The 27,638-nt window shown below is 36.9% G+C and overlaps 4 protein-coding genes across 4 annotated transcripts; 2 read left to right on the top strand and 2 right to left on the bottom strand.

The window, feature by feature from the left end:
- The first annotated feature begins 3,962 nt into the window (after positions 1-3,962).
- Positions 3,963-11,455, top strand: LOC112737269 (ASI1-immunoprecipitated protein 2). Its single transcript, XM_025787082.3, has 11 exons — positions 3,963-4,392; positions 5,365-6,265; positions 6,537-6,622; positions 6,723-6,817; positions 7,046-7,348; positions 7,438-7,917; positions 8,194-8,872; positions 8,987-9,217; positions 9,340-9,464; positions 9,558-9,973; positions 10,135-11,455. The coding sequence occupies exons 2-11, from the start codon at positions 5,408-5,410 to the stop codon at positions 11,146-11,148; spliced, it is 4,287 nt and encodes a 1,428-aa protein (XP_025642867.1). The 5' UTR covers positions 3,963-4,392; positions 5,365-5,407; the 3' UTR covers positions 11,149-11,455.
- A 1,340-nt stretch (positions 11,456-12,795) lies between these two features.
- On the top strand, positions 12,796-15,468 carry LOC112737268 (uncharacterized). The gene is made up of 5 exons (XM_025787081.3): positions 12,796-13,014; positions 13,270-13,432; positions 14,161-14,251; positions 14,943-15,023; positions 15,134-15,468. Exons 1-5 carry the CDS (start codon positions 12,975-12,977, stop codon positions 15,272-15,274), a joined length of 516 nt encoding a protein of 171 aa, XP_025642866.1. The 5' UTR covers positions 12,796-12,974; the 3' UTR covers positions 15,275-15,468.
- Positions 15,469-16,126: 658 nt separating this feature from the next.
- Positions 16,127-19,535, bottom strand: LOC112737267 (8-hydroxygeraniol oxidoreductase). Its single transcript, XM_025787080.2, has 7 exons — positions 19,125-19,535; positions 18,834-18,976; positions 18,679-18,719; positions 17,909-18,311; positions 17,585-17,821; positions 17,319-17,477; positions 16,127-16,594 (listed from the first exon to the last, which is right to left on the bottom strand). Exons 1-7 carry the CDS (start codon positions 19,156-19,158, stop codon positions 16,484-16,486), a joined length of 1,128 nt encoding a protein of 375 aa, XP_025642865.1. The 5' UTR covers positions 19,159-19,535; the 3' UTR covers positions 16,127-16,483.
- A 6,109-nt stretch (positions 19,536-25,644) lies between these two features.
- On the bottom strand, positions 25,645-26,926 carry LOC112732677 (protein MAIN-LIKE 1-like). The gene is made up of 4 exons (XM_072210554.1): positions 26,918-26,926; positions 26,038-26,561; positions 25,849-25,920; positions 25,645-25,738 (listed from the first exon to the last, which is right to left on the bottom strand). Exons 1-4 carry the CDS (start codon positions 26,924-26,926, stop codon positions 25,645-25,647), a joined length of 699 nt encoding a protein of 232 aa, XP_072066655.1.
- Between the last annotated feature and the right edge of the window lie 712 nt (positions 26,927-27,638).

Below are 27,638 nucleotides of genomic sequence, written 5' to 3'. Positions count from 1 at the left end.
TTACAGAGGTGCAGGCACACAACATACAGGTAACGTGCTGACTTAGTACGCACCCAACGTGTTGGACACTTGTCCAAATCAAATGCAACACGCACCATCCGTGTGTTGACACGTGGCGCACATCTATTCAACACGCATCATATGTGATTTACACGTGGTAGCCTGGCAAGTAACATGCATCCTACGTGTTGTACACATGACAGACACTGGTTGGATGGCGTTGCAACACATAACCTACGATGCGAGTCTTCTGCCTATAAAAACCGAAACTCGTAACTATTTTGCTTCATTGTGAGAGATGTGTTTTCCTCCAGGGTTGGTGCGATGGAGGACACTGCAAATATAGTGGTTTACCACAACGGTGAGGTCATACGAAATACATATGAGGGGTGAGTTTTGCGTGTGAGAATACATTTTCGTTTGTGGTTCCGTGTACTATAAGGGTGATGGTTGTGCTGGCTGTGATAAGACAGCTGGTTGTGATGTGATCTGCGATGAGACCGATGGCTGTGATGGCGCGACTGATGGCTGTGATGTGATCTGCGATAAGACTGATGGCTGTGATGGCACGACTAATTGCTGTGATGCGAGCTGTGATGGCTCGACTGCCCATGATTCGAGCTGTCATGCCGAGATATCTGTGGACGATGATAAAGAAATGGCTGAAACACTGCATAAGGCTGTGCTGGCTATTGGGGGGATGCTGGAGTGGCTACTGGGGTGGCTGATGCGGTTGATGCTGAGGAATGACATCCGACAACCTCAGGTACATCCCATATGATCCAATGTACCAACTCCGGTAATCGGAAGACGGGGTAAAGTTGACGATTGGTTGCAGATCCCGATCTCGCAGACGACTGTTGCGGTGGTTCTCCCATTGTTATATCCATTCGTCATGTATCCCGCGCTAGTCATGGGACTGTACTCCCCGAAGAGTATATCAATGCGTGTCAACTTGTATGACTTGTGCTGCCAGAGGGAGGATTGTGCATATCCGTATTGGTGAACCACTCAGTCCGCAGGAAGCCATTCGACACACTTGAATGACACCAATGGCCCTACCGTGTCAAAGACATCAAGATATGCGTATAGTTCAGCATGTATGATGATGCCGACATACGACCTCCAGACAAATTACAAAATATTGCGAGGGCCATTACATTATTAATAATACCATAAATTATAATAGAAAACCTTAAAACCTATACTCACCTCTTCCATAAAGTCAATTGCGTGCTTAATAGATGCCGTGCTCGTAGACATCCATGTGTCGGGTCCTGGATGATGACTCTACATGCAACATAGAACATTATTTACAGAGTTTAAATTACAAGCTGCTGCCGGGGAATGGGTGCAAGCCATGGCATACGCTCCAATGCCTAAATAAACAACAAATCAAGTGGACCATCCATATCCTTACAATCGTACCATGATGCACGACACACTGACCTGTAAGGTGCGCGAGACAAGCTAACCTCTAACTGTAATTGCCGATCTGATCAAAATTTTGGAGCAGTGGTAGATACTTCGCGTGGGCATATGCCGTCGACTTCTCCACGAAGAGGGTGGTACCCAGCAGACAGAAAATGTGATACCTAACATAGTGCTTAACAGACTCCCATGTGTCTAAAGGTCGTGTGTCTCTAATATGGCGAACCCATGAAAGCTTTATGTAGCTTTTGGAGGAACTGCTCACGATGGGTTTGCTGCCGAATATCGCGAGGCTTTAGGTGACCAAGAAGTCGTGACTGCTATCGGTCCAACCGGTCACAATCTCTCCATCGATCGGTAGGCCGAATATGTGTAATACGTCTTCCAGTGTCACTGTAACCTCACCCACTGGCATTACAAACGTATGCGTCTCTGGCCGCTACCTTTCCACAAGAGCAGATAGCATCGTAGAATTTTCTCTGATCACTTCAACTCTCAAAAGCTGGTACAATTCGATAGTTTGTAAGGCTTGGTCAATCGCCGAATGCCACGTCTCTGGCTGGTCAAACTTACGGGATAGAAGATTTCTATTAGCTTGATAAAGTTCAACCACAAAAGAAATTAATTTAATAAATAGCAAAAATAATAAATTAATAATAGAAAATAAAATAAACAATCATTACAAAATTCCAAATTTCTTATTATTCATATTCATATTTTCTATTAATTTCATTAATAAAATTATTTAGATAAAAATTATTCAAATAAATAGTGACAAACTACTAAACTAATGTTAACCAACTAAATACTAACAAATTAACTGAAAATAATAAACTTACATAGTTAGGAGTTGATGATATGATCTTCTGCAGATGTATAATCACGTGTAATTTTAGATGTTCTAATCTTACTCTCAACTTCAAAACTAACTAATTACTCCTAACACAATAAAAAAAAAAAAAACCGTTGCTGCTGATGACTATGGCTTGATGAGATGAGAGTGTATGTTGATAGTGAAGGGGGGAATGAAAATGAAATGAAGCCAAGCCCCACTCCACCTCCGCTTTTATACACCGGAACCAAACTAAACTGTAAATGACCCTTGTTCCCGAAGCAACGCTTGCTTCTTGTATAGAGACAGCAGTCAACACATTACCTGCATGCTGCTGCATGACCGACACGTGGTGGAAGGACGTTACCACGCACCCTGCGTGTTGCTTGGATGGAGACACGTGACTTTCGCGTATTTGGAGCCATTGATCAATGCACCTTGGGAACATGCGGAGAATCTCTGCAAAGAGTATCACGGATGCTGCATGTTGCTCTGCAGCTGCCACGTGGCGAATCTCTGCTAGAATCTGTGATAAAGTTGCCTCGAAAATTTGCACAAAATTTCTTCTACGTTAACACGGAACCTGCATATTGCCTGAGAACACAACATGTGGCGAATCTCTGCTGGGAATCTCTGATAAAGCTGCTTTCATTTTACGAAAAACTAATACAGAACCTGCGTGTTGAGCAATGTTTCTGACACCTCTACATCTTTGTAAAACACCCCAAACACCAATATTTAACTAACACACTATTTTTTTTATATCTAAAATAATTTCTGTATAATTTAAGATTAATTTAATTTACACCTACAAAAATAATAGTATAATACACTAATTAATCACATTAGTATTTTATTAACGAAACTAATACAAAAAATATTATATGCTTGTTTGAGTATCATTAAATTAATAGAATTTTTTTAATATAATTTTTTATTTTTTAATATTTTTATAAAATTTTAATAATAAAAAAAATATTAAAAAATATTTTTAAAAGTTATAATTAAAATTTTTGAAAAGATTTTTTTTAAAAGATATATTTTTACATAATAAATAAACAAAAAATATTTTTATATTATTATATTTAAATATAATTAATAAATAAAAAATTATATAAAATATTTAAATATAAAATTATTTTATTCTTTTAAAAATTTTTTTAAAAAAATAACTCAAAAAAATTATTTCTTAATAATTCATCCAACAGATCCTTAATAGTTAATATAGTACCTTAATCATTTTTCAATTTTGCATTTAGTTATATTTATTGTCAATTTTATTTTGCAGCATGCGGAAAAATAATTTTAGGGAAGAGCGAAAGGAAATTCGTGTGAAAAAAAAAACACGAGTTTTAGAGACACGAAAGAGAGCAGCTGCTTGTTTGTGCGTTATTATTTTGATAATTTTTTTAGTATTTTTATTTTTTTTATTAAAAATTTTTTTTAGAAACGATAATCTCTATTTTTTATTAAATAAATTTTTTTTTAAAAAGATATTTTCATATAATAAATAAACATAAAAACATTTTTATATTATTATACTCAAATATAATTGATAATTAAAAAAATTTTTTATATGAAATATTTAAATATAAAATTATTTTTATTCTTTTATAAGATCTTTCAAAAAAAATGTAACTCGAAAAAAGATAGCTCACCCAAACAAGCCTATATAAATGGACAAATTGATTAAATTCTCATTTGATAAAAACTCATCTCTGAGATTTTTGTTTTCTTTTTTTCACCGCTTCAGATCACAGAGGGAGGGGAAAAAAAGAAAAGGGAAGAAAACAATTTATGAACTGATTGCTAATTTATCAATTACTATAAAAATTGGAACAAGAATTCTAATCGGATCGTGTGTTCTTAAGTTTTTCTGTATCCGCACTTTGAATTCGTGCATTTTTGGTTGGTCGGTGTTGTCGTCACAGAAAGCTAGAAACTCTGATTTTCTGCAAATTGAAGAAGAAAGGGAGAGGAGAGAGGTTTTTGGTGGCTTCAAAACGGCGTCGTTTAAAGGCACTTTACGCTTTGATTGCCGCAACGCCAATGGCTGAACGCCCCGGACTCTTTTGCAATGTGTTTGGAAGCAAGACGCTTGTGATTATCTGAATCCATTCCTATTTAGGGTAACATGTTATATTAATTATTCAGATTTGTTTATATTTATATATATCCATTTTGTTTTTCTTTTCTTCGTTCATATCTGTAGTTATGTGGGAAGTTGTTTTGTTAAGTTTGGTACTTGTTAGTTGTTATTATAGGGTGAGCTGATTCAGTGTCTTGGAGTTAGGGTTGATTACAGGACTTTTTTTTGAAATTTTCGCCTGCATGTTTTATTGGTTAGTTTAATAGACTTAGCGTTTATATGTGGTTATGCAAATTTGCAATAGTTGAATATGTTATTTGGTTTTCAGAGAAAGAATTTATGGATTAGTGCTTGCAAGGTGTTTGCTCTTATGTTTGCAAGAATTAGGATGGATGATAGTTGTTAATGTAGTTTGGGATCACCTTCTAGATGATAATTGTTAATGTAGTTTGGAATTCACAATCTGTTCTCTTTTTAGCTCAAATATGTATAGTGGCAACTGCATTTGGAGCACATTGTAGTTTGATAATTTTGTCTTGATTCCTTCTTTTATTATTTATGACAATGTTAGAAGTTAGATGCTTTGATTTTAATGAATGCTAAGTTTCATCAGGAATAATTAACTTCAATGCTTCTGAATTTTTTTTTAGTCATTTATAATCTCTTTCCCATTTATGATTTATCCATTATCAGTTACCATACTATTCTTGATTATGTTATTATCTCCCTAGAGGTTAAGCAATGAACATTAAAATCAACAACCAACCAGCTTTCATCTCTACTACTTTGTAAGCCTTGTCACTTAATTTTTAATTTATGATTGAAGTCAAGGACCTAAGGTCGAACTAAAACTATATATAAATAAAGGTGAAGGGTATCGATATACATTGATGATCTCATTTGTTGTTTGATGGAACTTTAGCCTTGTAGAAAGAATTAGTGAGAGCTATTTTTGATTAGCGAAGTCTGAATCAATGGTCAACTTCCTTTAACATTGGTTTTTACACATCAGGTACTACAAGAATTGGGGGGAAAAAAAGTCTGTCAAACATTCTATGATCCAGAACGCTGATATGGAACTTGAATCAGGGACTTGTAATATTTGCTCAGCTCCTTGTTCATCTTGCATGCATCTTAATCGAGCTCTAACTGGAACAAAGGCTGAAGAATGCTCTGATGAAAATTGTCGATCAGGGGAACCCAGTCAGTTTTCTATGGATGTGAGTGATCTATCTTCTCATAGGAGTACAGCTTGTGAAAGATTGAAGCATGCTGTCAGTGAAACCAGTAACTTGCTTCGTGTTAATTCTGGTCATGAATCTCTGTCTGAAAATGCTAAAACCACACAAACTTTATCAGAGAAGTATCACGATGCCAAGTGTTTAGAAGGACCTGATGACAGCTCTTCGTGTATCAGTAGAAACAGTAATGCTAATTTAGTTAGTGATAGCCATCAAAGAGATGCAGACAAAACAAATATTTCATGTAGTTCATCCTCAGTTAGTCACTTAGGAGCAGAAGGATCTACAAGTGGGCCATCTGTTTATATATCAGGCTTGTGTGAGATACCCTCTTCTAAAGATGCAGATATGCCAGAGAATTCATCAGAATGCTGTGTTGGAAATGTTGAGTCATCGCCAACCAAGGAGATAATCACTGCTAATTTTTCAGGTGAAAAATTTCTTGCAAATAACAAAGGCCTTGTTAATGGCACTACTAGCAAGTTTTCGGCAAAAGTATATCCAAAGTCAGAAGCAGATAGTGACAATGGTGTTGGTGATGTGAAAGACGAAGATCGTAAAGTTCCAGCCCATGATGGACTGCACGAGAAGCAGGGGGAGCTTGTTAAATCACCCGTCAAGCCCGAAGCTCAATCTGGAGATGAGAGCGATGACTCAGATGTTGAGCATGATGTGGGTACATTTCCTTTTACTGTTCTTATACTTCTCTTTGAAACTAAACTTGATAAAGATGAAAATGTGAGGAGTGGATTGTACTGGTTTGAATTTTTCAATGATTCTGTTGTGGTATAGGGCAATGATTTGCAAATGCTATTTACTCAGCTTATAATCATTCAAGAACTTTCGTATTCCTTTACTCAAACTTTCATTTCTCTTGCAAAAAAAATTTATGTTGCTTATGACAAGGAAAAGCATTTTCATGATTTTATTAACTGGAAAATAGGTAAAGGTATGTGACATCTGTGGAGATGCTGGTCGCGAGGAGCTACTTGCAATATGTAGTAGATGCAGTGATGGTGCAGAGCACACGTGAGCATATGAACCTTCCATACACAATCCTAGTTTCTATTAGATTACCATATATTCTCATTGACTGAAATGACTTATAATTCTTATTTCTTTGAATCAGCTATTGCATGCGAGAAATGCTCGAAAAGGTCCCAGAAGGTGACTGGTTATGTGAAGAATGCAAGTATGCTGAGGAGACTGAAAAACATCGGCTGGGTAAGAGTGAAGTTTCACATATGGTAGTACATGGGAAAAACAGGATAATGTTCAAATTTCAGACCCTTTATTCTTTATGCTGCTTCACACACATTTCTTTTTCATGCTGAATTTGCTTACGTTTAGGGCACCATATCGAGCACCACATATATTGCTGCGTGTTAGCATATCTGTGAATTTTTTTCAAACACAGATTTCTGATTTCATTTATTTATTTATTGGTTGCAGATGTTGAAGAGAAAAAGGTCCATAAAGTTTGTTCAACTGCGCAAATATCTGGTAAAAGGCCTTCTGAGGGTGAAGAATGGGCAAAGGCAGGGAAAAGGCAAGCTCTTGAATCAAGTAAAGGGTCACCAAAGGGGTCAAGCCCCAAGAAAATATTTCCACTGTCGCGAGAGTCTTCGTTCAAGAGCATTGATAAAGGAAAGTTGAACTCTGATCATCAGACCTCCATTTGTAACCACTCCAATGGCAATGACATAGAACTTGCTCGTTCTCTATCTGCTGGTCCTCGGAGTCAAACAGCTAAGAGTATGGATCTATTTTACATTTGTGAACACCTTTCTACCTTCCTAAGATATTTTTTTTGTTTATTTATGTAGCTGTGGATTCTTGTTTAGGTACATTGTTAAAGTCAAATTCATTCAACAACATCAATTCCAAGCCCAGAGTCAAACTTGTTGATGATGTCCCGCAAAAGAAGAAAGGGGCTGGTGAACATACCTCTAAGAATATTGAGATGCCAGGACGAATGATAAGCAAATCTAGTTCATTGAAATCCTCAAATTTGGGTCATTCATGTGCCACTGAATCAAAAGTCAAAATGGTTACTTCCAAACCTGGAACTACTGCGGATCAAAAAGGATCAAAACTAGCAAAAGAATCAGGTGCCTCTCATAGGAAATTTTTCTCTAGGGTTGATCGGCCTGTTGTTTGTTCAACCATGGCTAGTTCTGCTGTTCTGACATCTAAGAGTGATCAGAAGCTTACCCCTCGTAGCGAAACTGCTAAACCTTCAACAATTAACAACAATCACGAATTTAAGGTCAACCAAGATGGGAGATCAAATTCATTATTGAAGTCTAAGAATAATACAAGCCGTAAGTGTTTGGACCCTCTAGTTAGTTCAGTTGTGGTCCTGATGGGAAACATATTTTTCCTGTTATGTTACTTTTATTTTTTAACATGATGTTTTTACATGCCAATTAGCTGTCTAGGTATTTTTGTTTCAGTTTAGGAACAGCATCGCTTATGAAATTGTCTTATTTTAGTTTCAATGGATCATCTTTTGGTTCATCTTGTCATTTTGTGCTTAGAACTAAGTTGAACTATGAAATCTGCAAAGATTTCCTCTTATTTGATTCCTTAAATTTCAGAGAGAACATCAACCAGTGGTGATGAAACTCAATTAGATGGGCTGCCTCAATCAAGAGAGATAACAAATCAGGTTGATAAAACCAAAGGTAGTTCTGGTGATTGTGTGAGGTCTGGTCTTACTAATGCTTCTGAAAGCCCATTCTGTCACAAATGTAAGGATTTAGGCCATGCTACAGAATGTTGCATGGTTGATAAACAGGAATTTGGCCTGGAAGGATCAGCCACTGTCCCAAACAGTTCAAAAGACAAAACACATAAAGATAATAGACTGAAAGCTGCAATCCAGGCAGCTTTACTTAGAAGGCCCAAAATATGCAAGAGGAAAGAAGTGCCTGACCAAACTGAGAAGTTTCTTACATCAGCCATAGACATGAGGTCCGAAGTCACTTCTCAAGATAAGGCGTTTGTTATTGACACTCCAAAGAATATTGTTTCTACTGAAGAAACAAAAGTGAGGCAGGATATCCTTCAGAATCCTACATTTGAAACTTCGTCTTCCAATGATTCGAAGCAACATAGCTTTTGTCCAGCTGATTTTGGATCACAACCTAGAAAGTTAGAATCTGTTGGTCCTACTCCTGGAAATCCTGTAGTTAGAGACTTTTGCAATCAAGCTTTGGCTGTCTCAAGTGTTCTTCCAAAGACATCAGTCTTTCCAGAATATGAATACATTTGGCAGTGTGTAACATTTCGTGATAAGCTAGTTTCTCTTTATTCTTGATTGCCCTTGTTTTGTTCATGTTATAATGTTTAACTTTGAAGTAAGATCTACATGCTTTGTTTTTCATGCAGAGGTGTCTTTCGAATGCATAGAAGTGGAAAGCCGCCTGACTTATGTACTGGTATTCAAGCGCATTTATCCACATGTGCTTCCCCTAAAGTTCTTGAGGTAGTGAACAAGATTCTTCCTGAGGTTTCCCTCAATGAAGTTTCTCGCTTGAGCACGTGGCCTACACAATTTCATCAAGGCGGGGCAAAGGAAGATAATATTGCACTTTACTTTTTTGCCAAAGACATTGAAAGGCAAGGATATGAATATCATTTTTTTATTGACAGAAAGCTGCCAAATAAAAAATTGAAAACACGTTTCTCTGATTTTCTGTCTAGTAATTATCTACTTTTTTTTTAATAATTTTCTCATGCAGTTACGAGAGACACTACAAGGGTCTACTGGATCACATGATTAGAAATGATTTAGCGCTTAAAGGAATTTTTGATGGTGTTGAACTTCTTATATTCCCCTCCAATCAGCTTCCTGAAAATTCTCAGCGTATGGATTTTTAATCGTTCCTTGTGAGAACCACTAATAATTTATATCACAACATAAGAAAATTAATTGTTTTAATTTCATGTTTATCTGCAGGTTGGAATATGTTGTTTTACTTATGGGGTGTATTTAGAGGGCAGAGGAGGAATCATTCTGATTCTGCAAAAAAGATTTGTAGTCCCAGTTTGAATGCGTTGTCAGTTCAGAAGGGTTCTCTGACTGCTGTGATGACTGTGTCTGAAACCCACTGTTCACCAATGCGGATGGATGAACAACCAATTGCTTGTGGTAAAACCTGCAGTGAAGTTCTCTCATCCACTTCCATGGACCAAGGCGATACTGTTTTAAGTGGGGATTTTGATATTAAAGAAACTATTTTTGACCAGGCACGTTTGGGTCCACAAGTAAACTTACAGAGGCAAGATAGTAGAATCAACACGGAATCTGCATCAAAGAATCCGACAAGCAGTGAACAATTGTGCCAACAAATGCACTCTCCAGGTTCACCTCCGGTAATACTTCTCTTAAATGCTTAATTTGATATACTAAAAATTTTCTTTGTCAATGCTGTGATGTCAGTGATTTATAATAGTTTAAAATTTCAAATTTTATTTTGATTTCATAGATTATGGAATATGTAGAGTGGTTGGTTTGATGTTCTTGCTTTGTGCAGAAGCACAGAATCCCCACACCTCCTGAAGCAATGGGAACGCATGTAAGTAGCAGGATTTTGGAAACAAAAATTGATTGTGATATTTCAGTCAAGAAGGAGAACTCTCTGTCTTCTGGGATTCCTTCTGCTGGCAAACAAGAGATAGATGCTGCAAGCAATACCTCAAAGAATCAAATTTCAGAAAGAACTAACAATGATGAAGATCAGCGAAGGCCTAAAAGGAAACTGATAGAAGAGGATCTCAATGTTAACATGGAGGCAACCTTTCAAGATGATCCGACTATAAGAGGCACCAATTGTGAGCAAACCATTGATAAAAGAGTTGAGCATATAGATGTTTCAGATGCAGTTTTGAAGGCTTCCGCAGATAGTTATCAGAAATTGGAAGATGGAGAAACTTCCAGCAAGAAGCTCAAGTCAGGTTTCGGTGAAATTTATGCAAGTTGCAGTTCAGGTGGTAGGGAATCTTTCAATGGCAGTTTTACAGCCCTTGCAAACCATCCCGGTACCTTCTCTTCAGTTGAGGGTAGAGGATGCAACGAAGCTTGCTTAGATGAAGTCATTCATGAGGACCTTGGAACTATGGAAAGAACCTTCTTTCCTGTCGGTTTGCATCAGAAAAATGACTCTCGCTTGATGCTTAATGGCATGCCAGTGGAGGGGCCTTGTGATTACGAGGGTCACTTTCAAGTTGGGATTCCAAACCTAGAGCTTGCTTTGGGGGGCGAAACAAAACCACAACCACCGCCAGCACCGCCACTACCACCACGTAAGGGTATGTTCCCTTTTCTTGTCAGGGATGGAGACAAGAAAAATAACCAGGAAAAGCCACCTGAAGTAGTGGCGGATGAGAAAGAGGGTGATGACAGTGTTGCTGCATCTCTTTCCCTGTCTCTATCATTCCCATCTTCAAATAAGGAACCTGTCAAACCAACTCCAAAAGCTGAACATTCGCCTGATGGGCATCATGTGAATACTTCGTTTCTCCTTTTTGGGAGATACACAGACAAATAAAATCTACCTAGTATATCTCTAATCTTGTACATTATCTGTTGCATATGCCTTCGATAAAAGCTATAGCCTATCATGTAGGAACCCTTATCCACCTTCATGAGCCCCCTTTAGAGTCAATAAGGTTTTTTTGGTTTCCTCCTTAGTTAAATACTTGCTTTTGGTGTTATATTTTTTGTTACAGATAAAATAGTTACGGCTGTTTGTATATAGAGAGAATTCCGGCCGACATAATTCAGAAATGTTACTAGGAACTTGCGGATGATACTATTTTTTTTTTAATCACAGGGTTTCCTTTGTTCCTGGCTTCTTTATTAGTCTTTTCTATTGTTATAATTGAGAAAGACGGACGGATAAATGTATAGAAAGATTTTGGCGCCGAAAAAAATAATTTTAAAAAGTTAAAATATTATTAGTTTTACAAAAATATTAGAAAATAGAACTGTTTTAAAACCTTGAGTGTATAATTGTATATCATGTTCAATTATTTTTATTAAAATAATACAATTTTTTTAAGTTTTCGTTTATCTTAACAATCCTTTAGAGATTATTTTTGTCAGCTTCCATACTTATATGATTTGCTCATTTGGTTATGTAACTTATAATAGATTAGCCAAAGCGTTAATACTTAACAGGCAAGTACCCCTTTGCTTGGTTAATCCTCCCCAAAGTTATTTTAGAACGTGATAAAGTTACCAATATTTACTTTTGGTCTTTACTAGTAGTAGAATTTCTTATTTAAAAAATCTCAGATCATCAGCTAAAGACCAATTGTTTTAGGCAACATGCCAAAATTACTCGGCAGCAAAGTACAACGCCGTGCTTTGCTGCACTATTTAAATTGGGGGTCTCTCTCTCGGTGCAATTTATAATGTATGATTTGAACTTTTGATTGAAATCCATAAATAATTAGTAACTTAGTACCAAATACTAACTATAGAAACATAATAGCATGACAGGTTGGCGATGGAAACTTGAAAGCGAGAGGCAGACAATTCACAATTGATAAAGGCGGATCAACCTATAAATTTATAATAATGATGGCGGACTGACCGACGAAGACCAAACTTGTCCATTTTCTAACTGCTACTACCAACCTTAAACTTGTTTAAAAGTTCCTGCATTTCTTTATTTCATAAATAGAAATAATTTTTACACAATAAAGAGCCATAACAAAAATTTTTAACCAAAAGTTTGTTTTTATTTAAGATTTTTTCAGAAAGAAAAAACACTCAAAATTTACAATGGAAATTACTTTGATATGATAAGAAGTAAGAGTAATCACTATACATGTCCTTTCTTAAAAAACCAATTATCAATTAGCTAATAAAATAATTAGTAGATAAAAATTAAGAAAAGAAAAAAAAATAAAATTCTAAAAACGTATATGACTGCGTTTATTTTTGAAAATAGGACAAGATAAGACACTGAGAATAAGACATAATATACAAAAATACCAAATTTTGTGTTTTTGTATTCTATTTGGTGATCAATTAGAACAAATTATAAAAATCTAATTTATTTTCATTTTTTTCATTCAAAAATTAAATATATATATATATATAATAATAATAATAATAATAATAAATTAAGAAAAATAATAAAAATAAAAAAATAAAAAATGCGTTATGTTCCTTTGTTAAAGTTTTTGTGTCCTTTAGACACAAAATACACTAATTGTGATAATATCTCTGTCCATATTTGATCCGTGAATTACGATTTTGTGTCTTATTAACTAACTACTACTTCTCAAAGCTTATTAGCTCAGTAGCTTAGCATCTGAGAAGAAAAAACCAGAGCTTCTCTTTCTCTCTCGTTTCGTCTGTGTTATGGCATTGACTGCTTCTTTTGCGCCATTCTCCATTCCAGGTTCTTTCTTCTCACTTTCGATCCTTTCACTTTCGGTTCGCTTTTAATCTCACATCCTTCATTTTCAATGGTTTTGCTGAACCTGCATTGCTAAGATCTATGCGTTTCTCTATCTACGATTGATCCATAAATGAACTTGAATTCAACGGTTTTGCAGACTCAACATTTTTAGGTTTCTAGAAGCATCGAATGAATTTCTTTTCTCTATATCTTTCTACTTGATGTGTGATTCTTTGCTTTGGGAATGGTGAATAGGTGGCCATGTCAAGGCATCTCAGGAGCTATGTTTAACAAAGCGTAATTGTTCTGGGCTTGGATCTGGGCCTGAGCTCGGGCCTGGGCCTAAGCTCACTGCTCAGAGAAGATCACACTCCGCTGTCAGCAGGAATCGCAGGTCATCTATTTGTGCAGAATACCGGTAAGCCGTATTGCAATTCTTTTAAGCAGTTAGATTCATAAGGCTCATTGTTAATTATACACGTATCTTAATATGAAAATTTTTAGATATTGTGGAGCTACTCCGTATTCCTGTACGGAGTGATTGATAGTAGCCGATTTTGTAGTGTTCATGTAGCATGATTGAAAAAGCAATAATAAAATTAAGTTTCCTGCTAATACGGATAGAATAAATTATACTGAACTACCTTTAGAGCTTTGATGAAATTCGCTGTCCTCGCACTCGATTTTCGATAATACACATTGAATTGAAAACTCTGAAATATAATTAATATTACACTTGATACTCTTGTATTTTGTAAGATGTGATGCTAGATATTCTGCTCAACATGATACTAGCATCCTCTAATGAGAAGGTTAAGACATATTGGAGTAGACCAGATATAAAGTCATGTTAAATTTCACTGAACTGCAAAGGACGGGGAAGCATGTATAGTTTAGTTTCTTATCATTGGGAGGTGTATGAACCTACTCTATACTTGTCACCACCAACAACATTGTTAAAGAAATTCAGCGTTTCCTTTTGATTTTCGATTGTTCTAGCTTAGCTTTTGAATGCTAGGGGCTAGGAGGCTAAGTAGTGTTGAAATTCATTCCCGGCACTTGTGTTTTAATTATTTCTTGCCTTTCAAGAATATGTATAGAGTCATTGTTCTTTTCATTTGTTGCCTCCCTTGTGTACTGTTACAGAGAAGGTGGAGGTGGAGGTGTGGATTTTCTTGCTGGATTTCTTATGGGAGGTGCAATTCTTGGGACTGCAGCTTATATCTTTGCCCCCCAGGTGATTGCTTCCCCGAAATTTCAAATTTATTGTGTCTAGCAAGTGTGTGATCTATGAGCTTGGTTTATGTTATTCAAATGAACCCAGAAAAGATGTAGAGGGAGACAGAAGAACTATAGGTAGATGTCTACATTTGAAAATATTATATCCCTGGTATCATTGATATTTAATTATTTTTAATTGGACAACTGTGATGTATGTCTTTGAAAGCACGATATTGAAAATTTTCGATTTCCAAATCAATACTTTATGCTGGGTAATACCATACATGTTCTCTTACAAAACCTTAGATACTTCAGTTTGTGCTGTTCATGCTTCTTGTAGCATTTATTTTCTTTTCTAGTTTTCTAGCTATAATAAGGGCCATCTTTGTATCAGTGGTGATACTGTTGCATAAATGTTATTTTTACTCACATTTTTCTCGTAGGCAAAAGATGCATGAACAAATCTCCTAACCCTAAGTGACTCGTCACAATCACCCTTTTCTTGTGTCAAATCCCCCCCCCCCCCCCCTCTCTCTCTCTTTCTCTCCTTTTTGTTTTCAATTTAACTCTTTCTTAATTTTTCCCTCTTCCCTTGTTTCTCAGTGAGTGCATGCATCAGCACTCTTGTAACATGTATTTTATTGTTCCTATTTCTAGCCTCTAATGATGCCCGAGTCTGGAAGTCTTCATGGTTTTGTATAATGCAGATCAGAAGATCTCTACTAAATGAGAACGAATATGGGTTTCGCAAGGCAAAGAGACCAGTGTATTATGACGGAAGATTAGAGGTAACTTGGCTTGCTTCACATTACAGTTTTTCATTCAACTCTTCTGGGCCTGTATATGCCACTAGAATATCATGTTTTTGTTATAAGTGTTATGCTGTTCCTGGAAACAGAGGACCAGGCAAACATTGAACAGAAAGATAACCCAACTGAATGATGCCATTGATAATGTTTCTTCACGTTTGAGACGTGGCAATAACAATGTACCTGCTGCAAAGATGGCAAGTGATCCTGAAGTGGAAGCTAACATGTGAGGTGTCTACAAATTGATTTTGTTTTCATTTTAATGTCAAATTGTCAATGATGACTGAATGATGGATTACGAGGAACTAAATAAATAGTTAAATACTACATTTTCCTTTGAAGGAAAATCTTGTTGCTGGACTTAATAGATTGTCAAATTCTGAATTGCAAACATCATATAAGTGAATTTTTTTTTTGTGGATAATTGATTCCTATCAAAGCCATTATTAGTTTATTACATTGTTTGGACTTGATAATAAAACAAAACACAAATGCTTACATACATATACACACATACCTACATAATATGTATTAAAGACTCAAGATTATGAAGGAAACTGTTTAGCAATTGACTTAGAGATTATCTGTTCAAACTATTTTTAGTCTCACTGTTGCATCTCTTCGTTAGTATTAAAGGGGAAATTATTAAAGTCAGTCAATTTTACATAGTATTGGAATTCATAAGATAAACGATCCCCCTGTAATTTCCTTTCCTCCATATATAGCTCACTAGAATGCCAAAGAATCTCTTTAGCTTGAAGTAGAAAGCACAGCGTACCATGTGATGTTTGTTGGGGAGACAGACAGTATCTGGCCATTGGCTATTTTCATGTCTGATTTGAATAGGAGCATGGTCCATGCAATTGAAAGTTCATTTTCATGATATGACTCCACCTTATCCACATTTCTTGAAATTATAGATGCAGATATGACCCCATATAGATTGTTTAGATCCTATCTATGCATGGTGCAAACAAAAAACGTGACGTGATGCAAAGTATCCGAGTTATTTTCAAAGCTTAAATCATTCGCATGGTGTCCACAAAAACTCAAAAAGAAAAAAAAAAAACAATCATATCATGTGTATCAAATCAACTACCTATATAAAATACATATTCCAATATAAAATACATAATGAAAATGTGTGAAACAATAGTACGTAGTTTACGGATACAACAAAATAATTTTTTTTTCCAAAGCAGAGATAACAACTCTTAGAATACGTTTCTTTTTTTTTTTTTTTTTGGGTCTTTTACATAACACACACCACTACTATTATGGGTTCTACAACTTCTTGCGCTTACTCAGGATTCGAACCTTGTGAGCTAGCAGATTCTGCCACTTCTCTAAAGTCATGTGGTGCTGTGTGTGAATTGGATCCTTACTCCCGTTATTGAGGATTTGCTCTATCTCTTTTTGATTCGGTTGTTAGAATAATATTATATCTTGATGACAACTTTCACACAATTGGGTTGTTTCAATAGCTCAAATGCTTGTTCTATATCTGTTAATTGGACCTCATGGGTGAATAGTTCTTGAAGAGGAAATTCCTGAAAAATGGTAATAGATGGTCCAATTATCACAATTGTGAGACATTTACATTACTATTATTAGTAGGGCAGGAAATGAGTCAAGCCAGCTCATGAGCTAGTTCGAACTCGACTCGTTAATAGCTCGATAAGCTGAGCTCGTGAGCTACTGAGCCAAGTTTGAGCTTGGAATTGAGCTCATAAATTAAATGAGCCGAGCTTGAACTTGGATAAACTGAGCTCATTAGCTCGTGAGCTGACTCAATTATATATATACACATATCTTATATGCATTTAATCTATATTTTTAATATTATATATATATTAATTATCTTAATTATTTAAAATTTTATATTTATTTTTTACATATAATTTTGATGTAGGACATAAATAAAAAATTTATAATTTATTGATAGATAGAAATATATAAAATTGATCTTTTTAAATATTTTTTAAAATATATAAGTTATAATTTATTGATATAGAATTATAGATTACATATTTATGTTTCTATAATTTGAGCCAACTTGTGAGCTTGGGCCAGTTCGTGAGCTTTCGCTGAGCCGAGCTTGAGCTTAAGAAATACGCTCGATTATTAATGAGCCGAGCCATGAGCCAAACTCAATTTTTGTGAACCGAGCTTGAGCTTGGTCTAGCTTGGCTCAGCTCAACTCACTTCCAGCCCTAATTATTAGACACGTACAAGATATAATTAATCTATGCTATGTATATACATTGAGCATACCTGATTAATGCATTTGTCAGCTATGAGAGGTAGGTCCGATTTAGGTTTTAGCCCACCAAACATCGACCCTTTCAAAGTTCTCCCAAAAGCAATAGTAAACAGACCTAATGATACATAGGGTTCATTTCCTAAACCAAGTATTATTGTTTTACCTGAACCCTATACATGAGAAAGCTATAATTAGATTCACAAAATTATTTGTAAAGGTTAATTTAATTTGTAGACAAAAAATTTATGAAGATGAACTTATTGAAAATGAAACTAACCACTTTTGTAGCTTCTAATGATTCAGTAAGCAAAGGGTCAACTCCAGTGCACTCAAAGGAATAATCCACACCCATTCCACCACTTAGTTCCTTCACCAATGCTGAAGAAGATTTATCAGAATTATTTGGATTTATAAAGCGAGTCATTCCAAAAGCTTCACCCTTTTCTCTCTTCATATCATTTATGTCAATCCCTATTATCTTAGTTGCCCCCAACATTTTTGCTCCACTTATAACCTGCATTACAATGAAATTCATTTTTAATCAAACTCAATGCTAAAAACCATAACCAATTCAAAATAGCAGTGACAAAGATAATCATACCCCTAATCCAACAGCACCAAGACCAAAGACAGCAACACTTGATCCACTTTCAACCTTGGCTTCCTTCCATGCAGCTCCATAGCCAGTTGAGAACCCACATGAGATGAAACTGGCATGGGCTGGATCAATGCTTGGATCAACTTTGACCAGCAATTTAGCATCAATAACCGTGTACTCGGACCACGTGGCACAACTCGAAGGGTGGTATAGCCTCTGGCCTCTGCAGGACATCCTTGAAGTGTTATCTGGCATCAAGCCAGTCAGCCTCACAGGACATGTCATGCACAAATTTGATTTCCCTGAAATGCAATTCTCACATTCTTGGCACTCTTCTATGTATGTTGGAATCACTGTATCGCCTTCTTTCACATTCTTGACTTCATCCCCAACAGTTTCTACAACCCTGCAGTTGATGGTATTCATTATGCATGGATGATTCAAAAAATATCCCAACAAGTTTCTTTAGCATGATTTGAGTCTATGGGAAAGAATTGAAAGGTATAAGGTTATTCTTGGTAAGTGTATCATGAATGAAAATACATAAATACAGCGCTTAATGTCCTTAGTATTTTTAGTAGCAAAAAATTTGGACAAATTCTATCATAACATAGAGAATTAGACAAATTCTTTTTCGTAGCCAAAAAAACTGGTCAAATTTCACCTATTTCTGTATTTTTCTGCTAATCTTCTCTAAATAGGTTTATGTTTGAGTCTCTGTATTTCTTTTATGACACAATTACCAAATAGAGTCTAGAGTGTATGGAGCTTACCCAACTCCTTCATGTCCAAGTGCTAGTGGATAAAAATTAAACTGCAAATTGTTAGCATTAAAGTACCATTAATTAGTGGAAGAAATATGAAGAGTAACATAGGAGTTAGTTCCATAGAGAAGAAAACAAAAACAGTACTGAGAAAGAGTCTTAACCATAGGAGATCCTTGAATGCTTGAGATATCAGTGTGGCAGATGCTAGAACAAAGCATCTTAAGTCGAACTTCAGTTGCTTTTGGTGGATCAACTTGAATCTCTTCAACCTTCACACCCTCTCCAACCTTCCAGCATACTGCAGCTGAAATTTCCATACCATGATATACTCTAATTAATAATATGAGCCACTCTTTTCTTGTTCTTATGTATTTAATCATGTCTACTATGAATACAGTTGCATGAAAATGCAACATAATGTTCAAATGCTTAAATGGTTAATTATTTCATACCTTTGCATGTAATAACTTGAGAGGTGCTTGTCATATTGTAAGTGCAATAATTCAGTTCCTACTTGATGGTTGAAGATAATAACTTTGAAGTAACTGAAAACAAAAGAGGAGGTAATGTATTAGAGTGCTTTGTTCTGTATTCCCTTTTATAGCCAAAAAAATTAGTGCTTTATGGTATTTTTTTTTATTTCCTACGCCATCTCCCAATTCGACAGCTAAAGACTAATTCATAATTTTAAATATTTTTTTGAGATAATAAGTGACAAATATTTTTTCTTTAATAATCTGTAAGTTGACTTATTTCAAATTCAAATTCTAAATATAAAATAATTGATACTAAAAATATTATACTCCTTAGAATAGAATAATTTTCTTTCTTATCAAGATAACATAACAGTGACTCAAAAAGAAAATAATTAGCATATTTGATTGTGCTTATTTATTACTTGTATTGGTGCAACTATTGTGTCATAGTTTATGAAAAACTTGAGGTGTTGAATTTGACTTTTTTTTTTCTTTTTATTTGATTTGAGTTGTCATCTTTTAATTCTCCCTATTATTATTTTAGTGTCTGCTTGATGAATTACTGATTAGGACATGAGTACTGTGTAATTAACATCAAGTTGTTGGGTTCAAACTTCAGAATCAGTGATGCATTAAAAAATATTGAGGGAGAGAGTGTGAGTGAGATTTGTTTGCCGAAGATTACTATTTCACTGAATACTTAATTCCCATCATTTGACTTATCCAGTTATATAAATTTGAGGGAACTAGAGAAGGATAATGTGACAATGTCACACCAAACATAAGCATATTCGTTTTTCGTTATATACATTCTCTCATACCAAAAACATACACGTTTTCTTTAATAATCATTTTTATATAAGATAAATAAATTTATGTATCTTCTATCAATTTCAAAACAACGCAATACTTTTGAAAATATTTTACAATTATTATTGTATACTATATATATATATATAGATACTTTTCTTTAGGATTCACAATTTTTGCCACCTTATCAAAGTGAAACTTCTTTTCCTACTAAAGTTTGAATAAGATTAAACACTTGGTATACCAAGTCTCTTTGAAGTCTCCTTGATCTTAAGATCAAATATCTGCTATTTAAAATATTCCTATCGTACCTCATCAGAAACCAGAAATTAATATAAGAAAGGTTGCATTAGCAAATTACTAATTTTGGACCACTAACATTTGATAATCAAATTAAAGTCACATGATCTATATATTGAAACCATTTAATGTCATTTCAATGCACTTATGCACTCACATTTTCTTTTGGCAGTTTCCTTGCTACCTTAGTGATCTGCAGACTTCGAAACTCACACTCGTAAATTTCATATACAAAGCCTAGTTAGAGAATAAACTGTAAAATCTATCTTTTTACCCTGTTTTTAAAGTAATGATAAGAGGGTAATAGTTAAAAATTATTTTATTTTACTTAATATTTATAATTTTATATATGTAATATTTGTAATTATATGTTTATTATAGTTAAAATTATTAATTTATTTTAGCAATAATTATTAAAGAGTGTAAAATAAAAAAAAAACAACTTTGGGCTATTTTTGATTAATTTTTATTGTTTTTCAAATGTTTTCTTCTTTTAATCTCACGTTGTGTCTCTTGACTCTTGCCTAATTGATATTAAAGGGGAAATTATTAAAGTAAGTCAATATTTTACTTAATTAGTATTGAAATTCATAATATAAACAATGCCCTCTGTAATTTCTTCTTCTCCATGTAAAGAATGGCAAAGAATCTCTTTAATTAGCTTGAAGATAAACGACCAAAGTAAAATGTTGTTCACGTTATCATTAGGAAACTGAAAAGTCAAAAAGAAAGCTCAGCGTATCACGTGAAGTTTGCAGGGGAGACAAATAAGCATGTGGCCAGAGGAGCATGCTGCATATCTGCATGGTCCATGCAATTGCAAGTTGATTTTTCATGATATGATTCTTTATCAACTTTTGTCTCATACTGCATTTTCCAATTTCAATCATATTTTATTTAAAATTTGAATTTTATTTGATTTCAAATTGAATCAAACTGCATCTCAATTTGAAACAAATTCTAAAATTCATTTTTGAAACTCATCATCTAGCTTAATTCATTCCATCTAGCTTTTTAACACTTTGGTTAATTCTTATAATACGGTTTAATTGTCAATTAAACTCTTACATGTTATTATTATTATCATAATAAAAAAAATATTAAAGCACTAACATAATTTATTATGTTTATCAGTATTATTTAAAAATATAGGCTAAAAGTATGTTGTTAAATTGTTAGAATAAAGAAATTAGATTGATGGCTAAAAGTGCTAACCAAAAATAATTAATTGAAAAAGTCTAGAGGGTCAGCAACTTTGTTAAATTCTGGCCAGCATGTAACCAGCAAAGAAATGTGAGTCATTGGATGAAATCTCACACCATTAAAACCATCATTGATCGCTATTTGATGACTATAAATTACAAAAATTGCTGACCCCTAGCATCCCTCATAATAATTTATTGACTTTAAAGTTTTTCTCTTATAATAAACTAATAAGAATAACCTAAAAATTTTATTTATTTATTTATTCGTTCGATTAATCTCTTTAACCAATGTTTTATTTAACTTAATCATTATAATTTTAAGATTCCAGATCTTTATCAAGAATTGATAAATTTTACTTGTATTTAAATCATATCTAATATCCATTCAACTAATATATATCTAAAATCAAATTATAATAAATACTTTATTAATTATTATAATAATCACATATCAAAGGAATTTTTATATCATATTTATTCTGAAAATATCCAACTAACAAATAAATATATGGTAATTATATATAATGATTAAAAATTTTTATTAAGTTAGTCCAATAATAATCACATCTTTATATGCACAACATATATATATATATATATATATAATTTAACAAATAAAATAGATATTTGCTATTTTTTTTCTACAAATTCATGCAAATATATAATACAAAAAGAGTATATGTGGAGTAGTATTATAAAAAATAGGGATAGAATTATCATTTCTCTTGTGTATTATTAATATCTTTTTTAATAATTATACAGTTAAGAATAATTTTGATTAAATTTTAAAAAATTTATCTGTTATTATTATAATTATTATTATTATAAAAAGATTATTGTATTAATTCTTTGATTAAATAATATATATAATAACAAATTATTTGATACATAATAAATTGAATTATAATCTTACTATATATTTCTAACACTATGGTGTAAAAAAAAAATTAATGCAGTAAACAAATATCTGATCCCAAATTATCGCATGGTCCTGAGGAATGCCTGGTACAAGATCTCGGCGATAGGGCACCACGACCTTGTGGGAATGAACACAAAGCACCACCGGAGGAAGCCAAATTGAAGCTCGCGGCGGCAGCGTGGAAATAAGATAAGCTGAGCCAAGTTTTAGTTTTGATGAGTCTGTTCTATATTATAATTGAGGGCAAAAAATCATATTAAGCCACATGCAGAAATGTGTAACCAAAATACGCCAAACAGAAATTTGTTTCAGCAATAAGCCAAACGGCATATTTATATAAATCGAACCATCTAGGTTCGAACTCTATTAGCAAGTAATTCGAACCATTTCAGTTCGAACTACTACTGGAAAAATGTATATAATTCGAACCGGTTAGGTTCGAACCAGGAGAGCATGTAATTCGAACCGGTTGAGTTCGAATTATGTGGAGAGTAGTTTAGTGTAATAATTCGAACCAGGTTGGTTCGAATTATGGGGAGAGAGGTTGAGTGTAGTAATTCGAACCAGGATGGTTCGAATTACATGTAGCATGGTTCGAACCAGGGTAGTTCGAATTAGTAGGACTCAGAGCTCTATATAAACGCTGTAAACGTGATTTGCTCTCATTAGAGGGTGTAAGATGGCTAGTGAGGAGGAGAGTTTTGCTGTTTTGGTACACCACAGAGGATCCATCAAGAGAAAAACTCGGTCCGGAGTGAAGTTCACAGATAAGAATCCTCTCTATATTGTGGTGAATCGAACGACAAGCTATGATGACCTGGTTAGATATGTGCTGATGAAACTTGGCCTGGAAGGTGCGAAGCGGATTAAGAAATTTTTCTATCGCATTCCAGTCACGATCCTGCACGATACGGTGAAGTATGATTGTCTCACGATTGGTAGTGATGAGGACCTCCAAGTCATGTTTCTTTGTCGGAGGCAGTTTCCGGAGGTCCGGACACCAGAGTTGCTGGCAAAGCTGGTTGATGTGGTATCCAGCTCAGGGGGTTCGAACCGGAATACCACCAATGTAGCCACGGCAGCTGGCTCCAGTTCTATGGCTGCTGTGGCTTCTTCCTCCGTCCCAGTTTACGAGCCAGCGGCCCAACTTGTCGCCTCCCCGTCATTTGCTGTTGATTTGAATGACGGCGTCCGCGACGAGGTAGGATCCTTTGATGTTCTGCCAAACGCTTTACACGGCGTTCCACCGGTTGGCGTCGGAGACGGAGAATTGGGTGATCCTGATGAGGACGACGTTGAGCCCGAAACAATTGAGGATGATAGCGGGGACGAGGTTGTAGCGGCTGGGCCTGCATTGGCTGGCGGTGGTTCTAGCTCTGGCACACAGCAGTATCCACCATATTTTTTTTCGCTGGACCTGGACGCCATGACGCATGAGGGTGCGTTAGGGCACGCTGTTGGATTCGGAGCTAGAGATGCGGAAGGGAATGCTGGTCTCACAGAGTTCCAGGTTGGTCAGCAATTCCAGGATAAAGATGAGGCCCTGTTAAGTGTGAAGACTTACAGCATCCGGCGAGGGGTACAGTACAAGGTGGTGGAGTCCGATCACCGCCGGTATGTGGGCAAGTGTTCCGAGTTCGGGAATGGGTGCACATGGTTGATTCGACTGAGTCTCCGGAAGCGCAAGGGCATTTGGGAGGTCAAACGGTACAATGGCCCTCACACTTGCCTGGCCACATCCATATCAAGTGATCACAGAAGTTTGGATCATTCTGTAATTTCGGCGTTCATTATGCCAATGGTTAGGGCTGACGCATCGGTTAGCATCAAGGTGCTCCTGAACGCCACGGCAGCGCATTTTGGTTTTAGGCCGACTTACAGGAGGGTATGGATGGCGAAGCAGAAGGCCGTTGGCCTCATCTACGGTGACTGGGATGAGTCATACAGCGAGATACCTAGGTGGGTGTTGGGTGTCCAGCTGACGATGCCTGGTACTGTTGCGGTCCTCAGGACGAGCCCGGTTCGAGTTGGAGGACAGGTGGACGAGTCTCAAGCTTATTTCCACAGACTTTTCTGGACTTTCCCTCCGTGCATCGAGGCATTCCGGCATTGCAAGCCGCTAGTCAGCATTGACGGCACACATCTATATGGTAAGTATGGGGGAACGTTGCTCATTGCGATTGCACAGGACGGGAACTCCAACATTTTACCTGTCGCATTCGCATTAGTAGAGGGTGAGAATGCGGAGTCCTGGACATTCTTTCTCTCGCACCTTCGGCAGCACGTGACCCTGCAGCCCGGTCTGCTGGTTATATCGGATAGGCACAATGGCATCAAGTCTGCGCTTGAGGCCCCGGACGGAGTTTGGTTACCGCCATCTGCGTACCGTGCATTCTGCATACGACACGTAGCGGCTAATTTCGCCCTTACCTTCAAGGGCAAAGACGCTAGGAGGCTTCTCGTGAATGCAGCGTATGCGAAGACTGAGGTTGAGTTTGATTACTGGTTTGATATACTGCGGTCTGAAAACTCGGTGATGTGTGAGTGGGCGAACCGTATTGATTACTACTTGTGGACGCAGCATCGCGATGAGGGGAGGAGATTCGGTCACATGACGACGAATATCTCCGAGTGTGTGAACTCAATCCTCAAGGGTGTCAGAAATCTTCCTGTAGCATCCCTGGTGAAGGCAACATATGGTAGGCTGGCCGAACTCTTTGTTCGCAAGGGGCGAGAGGCTGAGGCCCAAGTGGGCACCGGACAGCAGTTCAGTCAGCATTTGGTGAAGTGTATTGAGGCCAACTTGAAGACGGCCAGGTGCTTCACGGTGACGTTGTATGACCGTGATAACTCCGAGTTCACCGTAGCGGAGACCACTCCGACTGGTACTTTCTCATTGGGTACTTACCGAGTATCGCTTGCCTCCCGGACATGTGACTGTGGGTACTTTCAGGCGCTTCATTTCCCGTGTCAGCACGCACTTGCATGCTGTGCCTACGCACGTGTCAGCTGGAGCTCCTATGTTCATAGCGTCTATCAGATTACCTCGGTGTTCAATGTCTATCAGATGGGATTCACATCTCCAATTCCGGAGGGCTTCTGGCCACCTTACGATGGGCCCACCGTGATTCCGGACCCAAACAGAAGGCGTGCGAGAGAGGGGAGGAAGGGGCGGGACGCGGAGGGGCCTGTACCCCTCCAAACTGAGGAAGAACACGATCTATCTGATGCCACTCTATGACAGCAAAGTAGATCAGCGCGGTCACAGAGCGCCACACCGCCATGTGCCGAGGCTCCAAAACCTCCAGATGCAACACCTGAAGTACGTCGGGGCTACTGTACGGCATCCATATAAACTGCAGAACGAACCCACCCTTATCAGGGCAACTGTACGACCCAAGTGTAAAATATTTAACTTAAAAAGCATCACTTATTAATTAGCATACTAACCTCCCTGGACTGTAACCTGTCTATCCTAAGCCTCCATATCTGCACTCTCGGACCCTTCTCGCTCCCGGAAGGGTTGTAACCTGCCCATCTGCACCATACACATGAGTTACATATACTAATATCTGTGTTTACATTATGCAATAGAGTATTAACATACACGCAGATCTGTAAGTCATATTGAAAAAGAATAGGCCCAGTATAGTACCTCGACGCCAACGGCCAGCTGAAAGTCTCATATCCTGCAGGCCTAAACTGAGGAAACCGCCAAAAGATCCAAGACTGCAGTAGCTGAAGCGGGCCCGCTAACTTCACAACATGTCTGTTTGCCACTCTGCACATGCACCGGTACAACCAGGCCAGTGCTGCCGAACCCCAGCTGTACGTACCCAGCTCCTCCAGCCTCGCTACATACGGAAGCCATCTAATGTGAATCCGGTTGCCAGACTTGTCCGCAAACAGCTGCGTGCCCAGCAACATCATGATGTACGCACGGACATATCGGCGAACAGTGTCATCATCTGCATCCTCAGGGCACTCACCAAAGGTCTCCTGAAACCAGCTGCAGTTCACTGCGTACTTCTGAACCTGACTGGGAGGAGGTATAACTCCTAGCAACTCCTGGAACCAGACCCAGGGTGGACGGCCGCCATCGATGTATATATGGAACTCTGACAGGCACCCGCTCACGTAACGGCCATCCACTGGCAAACCCAGCTGGTATGCCACGTCCTAGAGTGTGATCGTGCACTCTCCGAACGGCATATGAAACATGTGCGTCTCGGGACGCCATCTCTCCACGAATGCACTGACGAGCGCCTCGTCTAGCCGGAACCACCGGTCGTTCAGCCTTGCAAGATGGTATAGCCCTGCCATCTGCAAGTATGGAACGTATCTGTCATCAAGACGCATGCCCTGCTGCCGCCTCATGCTCCTAATGCATCGCTGGGGCTGCGCATGAAAAGAACCGCATACTGAGATATATAACTACACAGGTTTTACAGTAAATCGGTTCACATAAATCGGTTTACAGTAAACCGATTTACATAAACGGGTTTACATAAAACGGTTTACATAAACCGGTTTACATTAACCATTTTGCTAAATTAAACAGCATAACATTACATGAAAGATAACTAACTGGAAAACAAACCCTAAACCACACAACTAAACCGCTAGCATATACCACAATTAACGAGATCCATTAACAAGAAACAAATTAAATAAACCGGCTTACTTAAACCACCTAGCATGAAACAACTACCCTAAACCACATAAAAAAACCGCTTGCATAAACCACTAACAAAAACCGCTAACATAAACCACCAACATAAACCACTAGCAAAAACCACTGACTTAAACCACTAACAAAAACCACTACCCTAAACCACCACCCTAAATCACTAACATAAACCACTAACTTAAACCGCTAGCTTAAACCACTATCATAAACCACCTACATAATCCCCTCACCTAAACCACCTACATAAACCACTAACATAAAGTACCGTCTAACCAAGATGCAAAACCACTAAGGCACAACTAACGCTTGAATCAAAAATATTTCCGTACTAACCTCGTCGTTGATGACCCCGGCTATATGAGCGACTCCGTCCAACCGATATAACGTGCCGGATCGTCCCCCATCAGCAGAGTAGTCCGTTCAGGTCTTCCTCGGAGAGAATCTGGGTCGTTTTCTCTGAGATTTTGTGGGGTAGAGGGGAGGGATAATGGTTCGAATGAGGGTGATTCGAACTCCTTATATAGTCGAATCACAACTAATTCGAACCAGCCTGGTTCGAATTATGA

The sequence above is a fragment of the Arachis hypogaea genome, chromosome 13 (assembly GCF_003086295.3).
Source record: "Arachis hypogaea cultivar Tifrunner chromosome 13, arahy.Tifrunner.gnm2.J5K5, whole genome shotgun sequence".
Taxonomy (NCBI): Eukaryota; Viridiplantae; Streptophyta; class Magnoliopsida; order Fabales; family Fabaceae; genus Arachis; species Arachis hypogaea.
The sequence above is the reverse complement of the archived record's forward strand: the minus strand, read 5'-3'. Positions and strand labels throughout refer to the sequence as shown.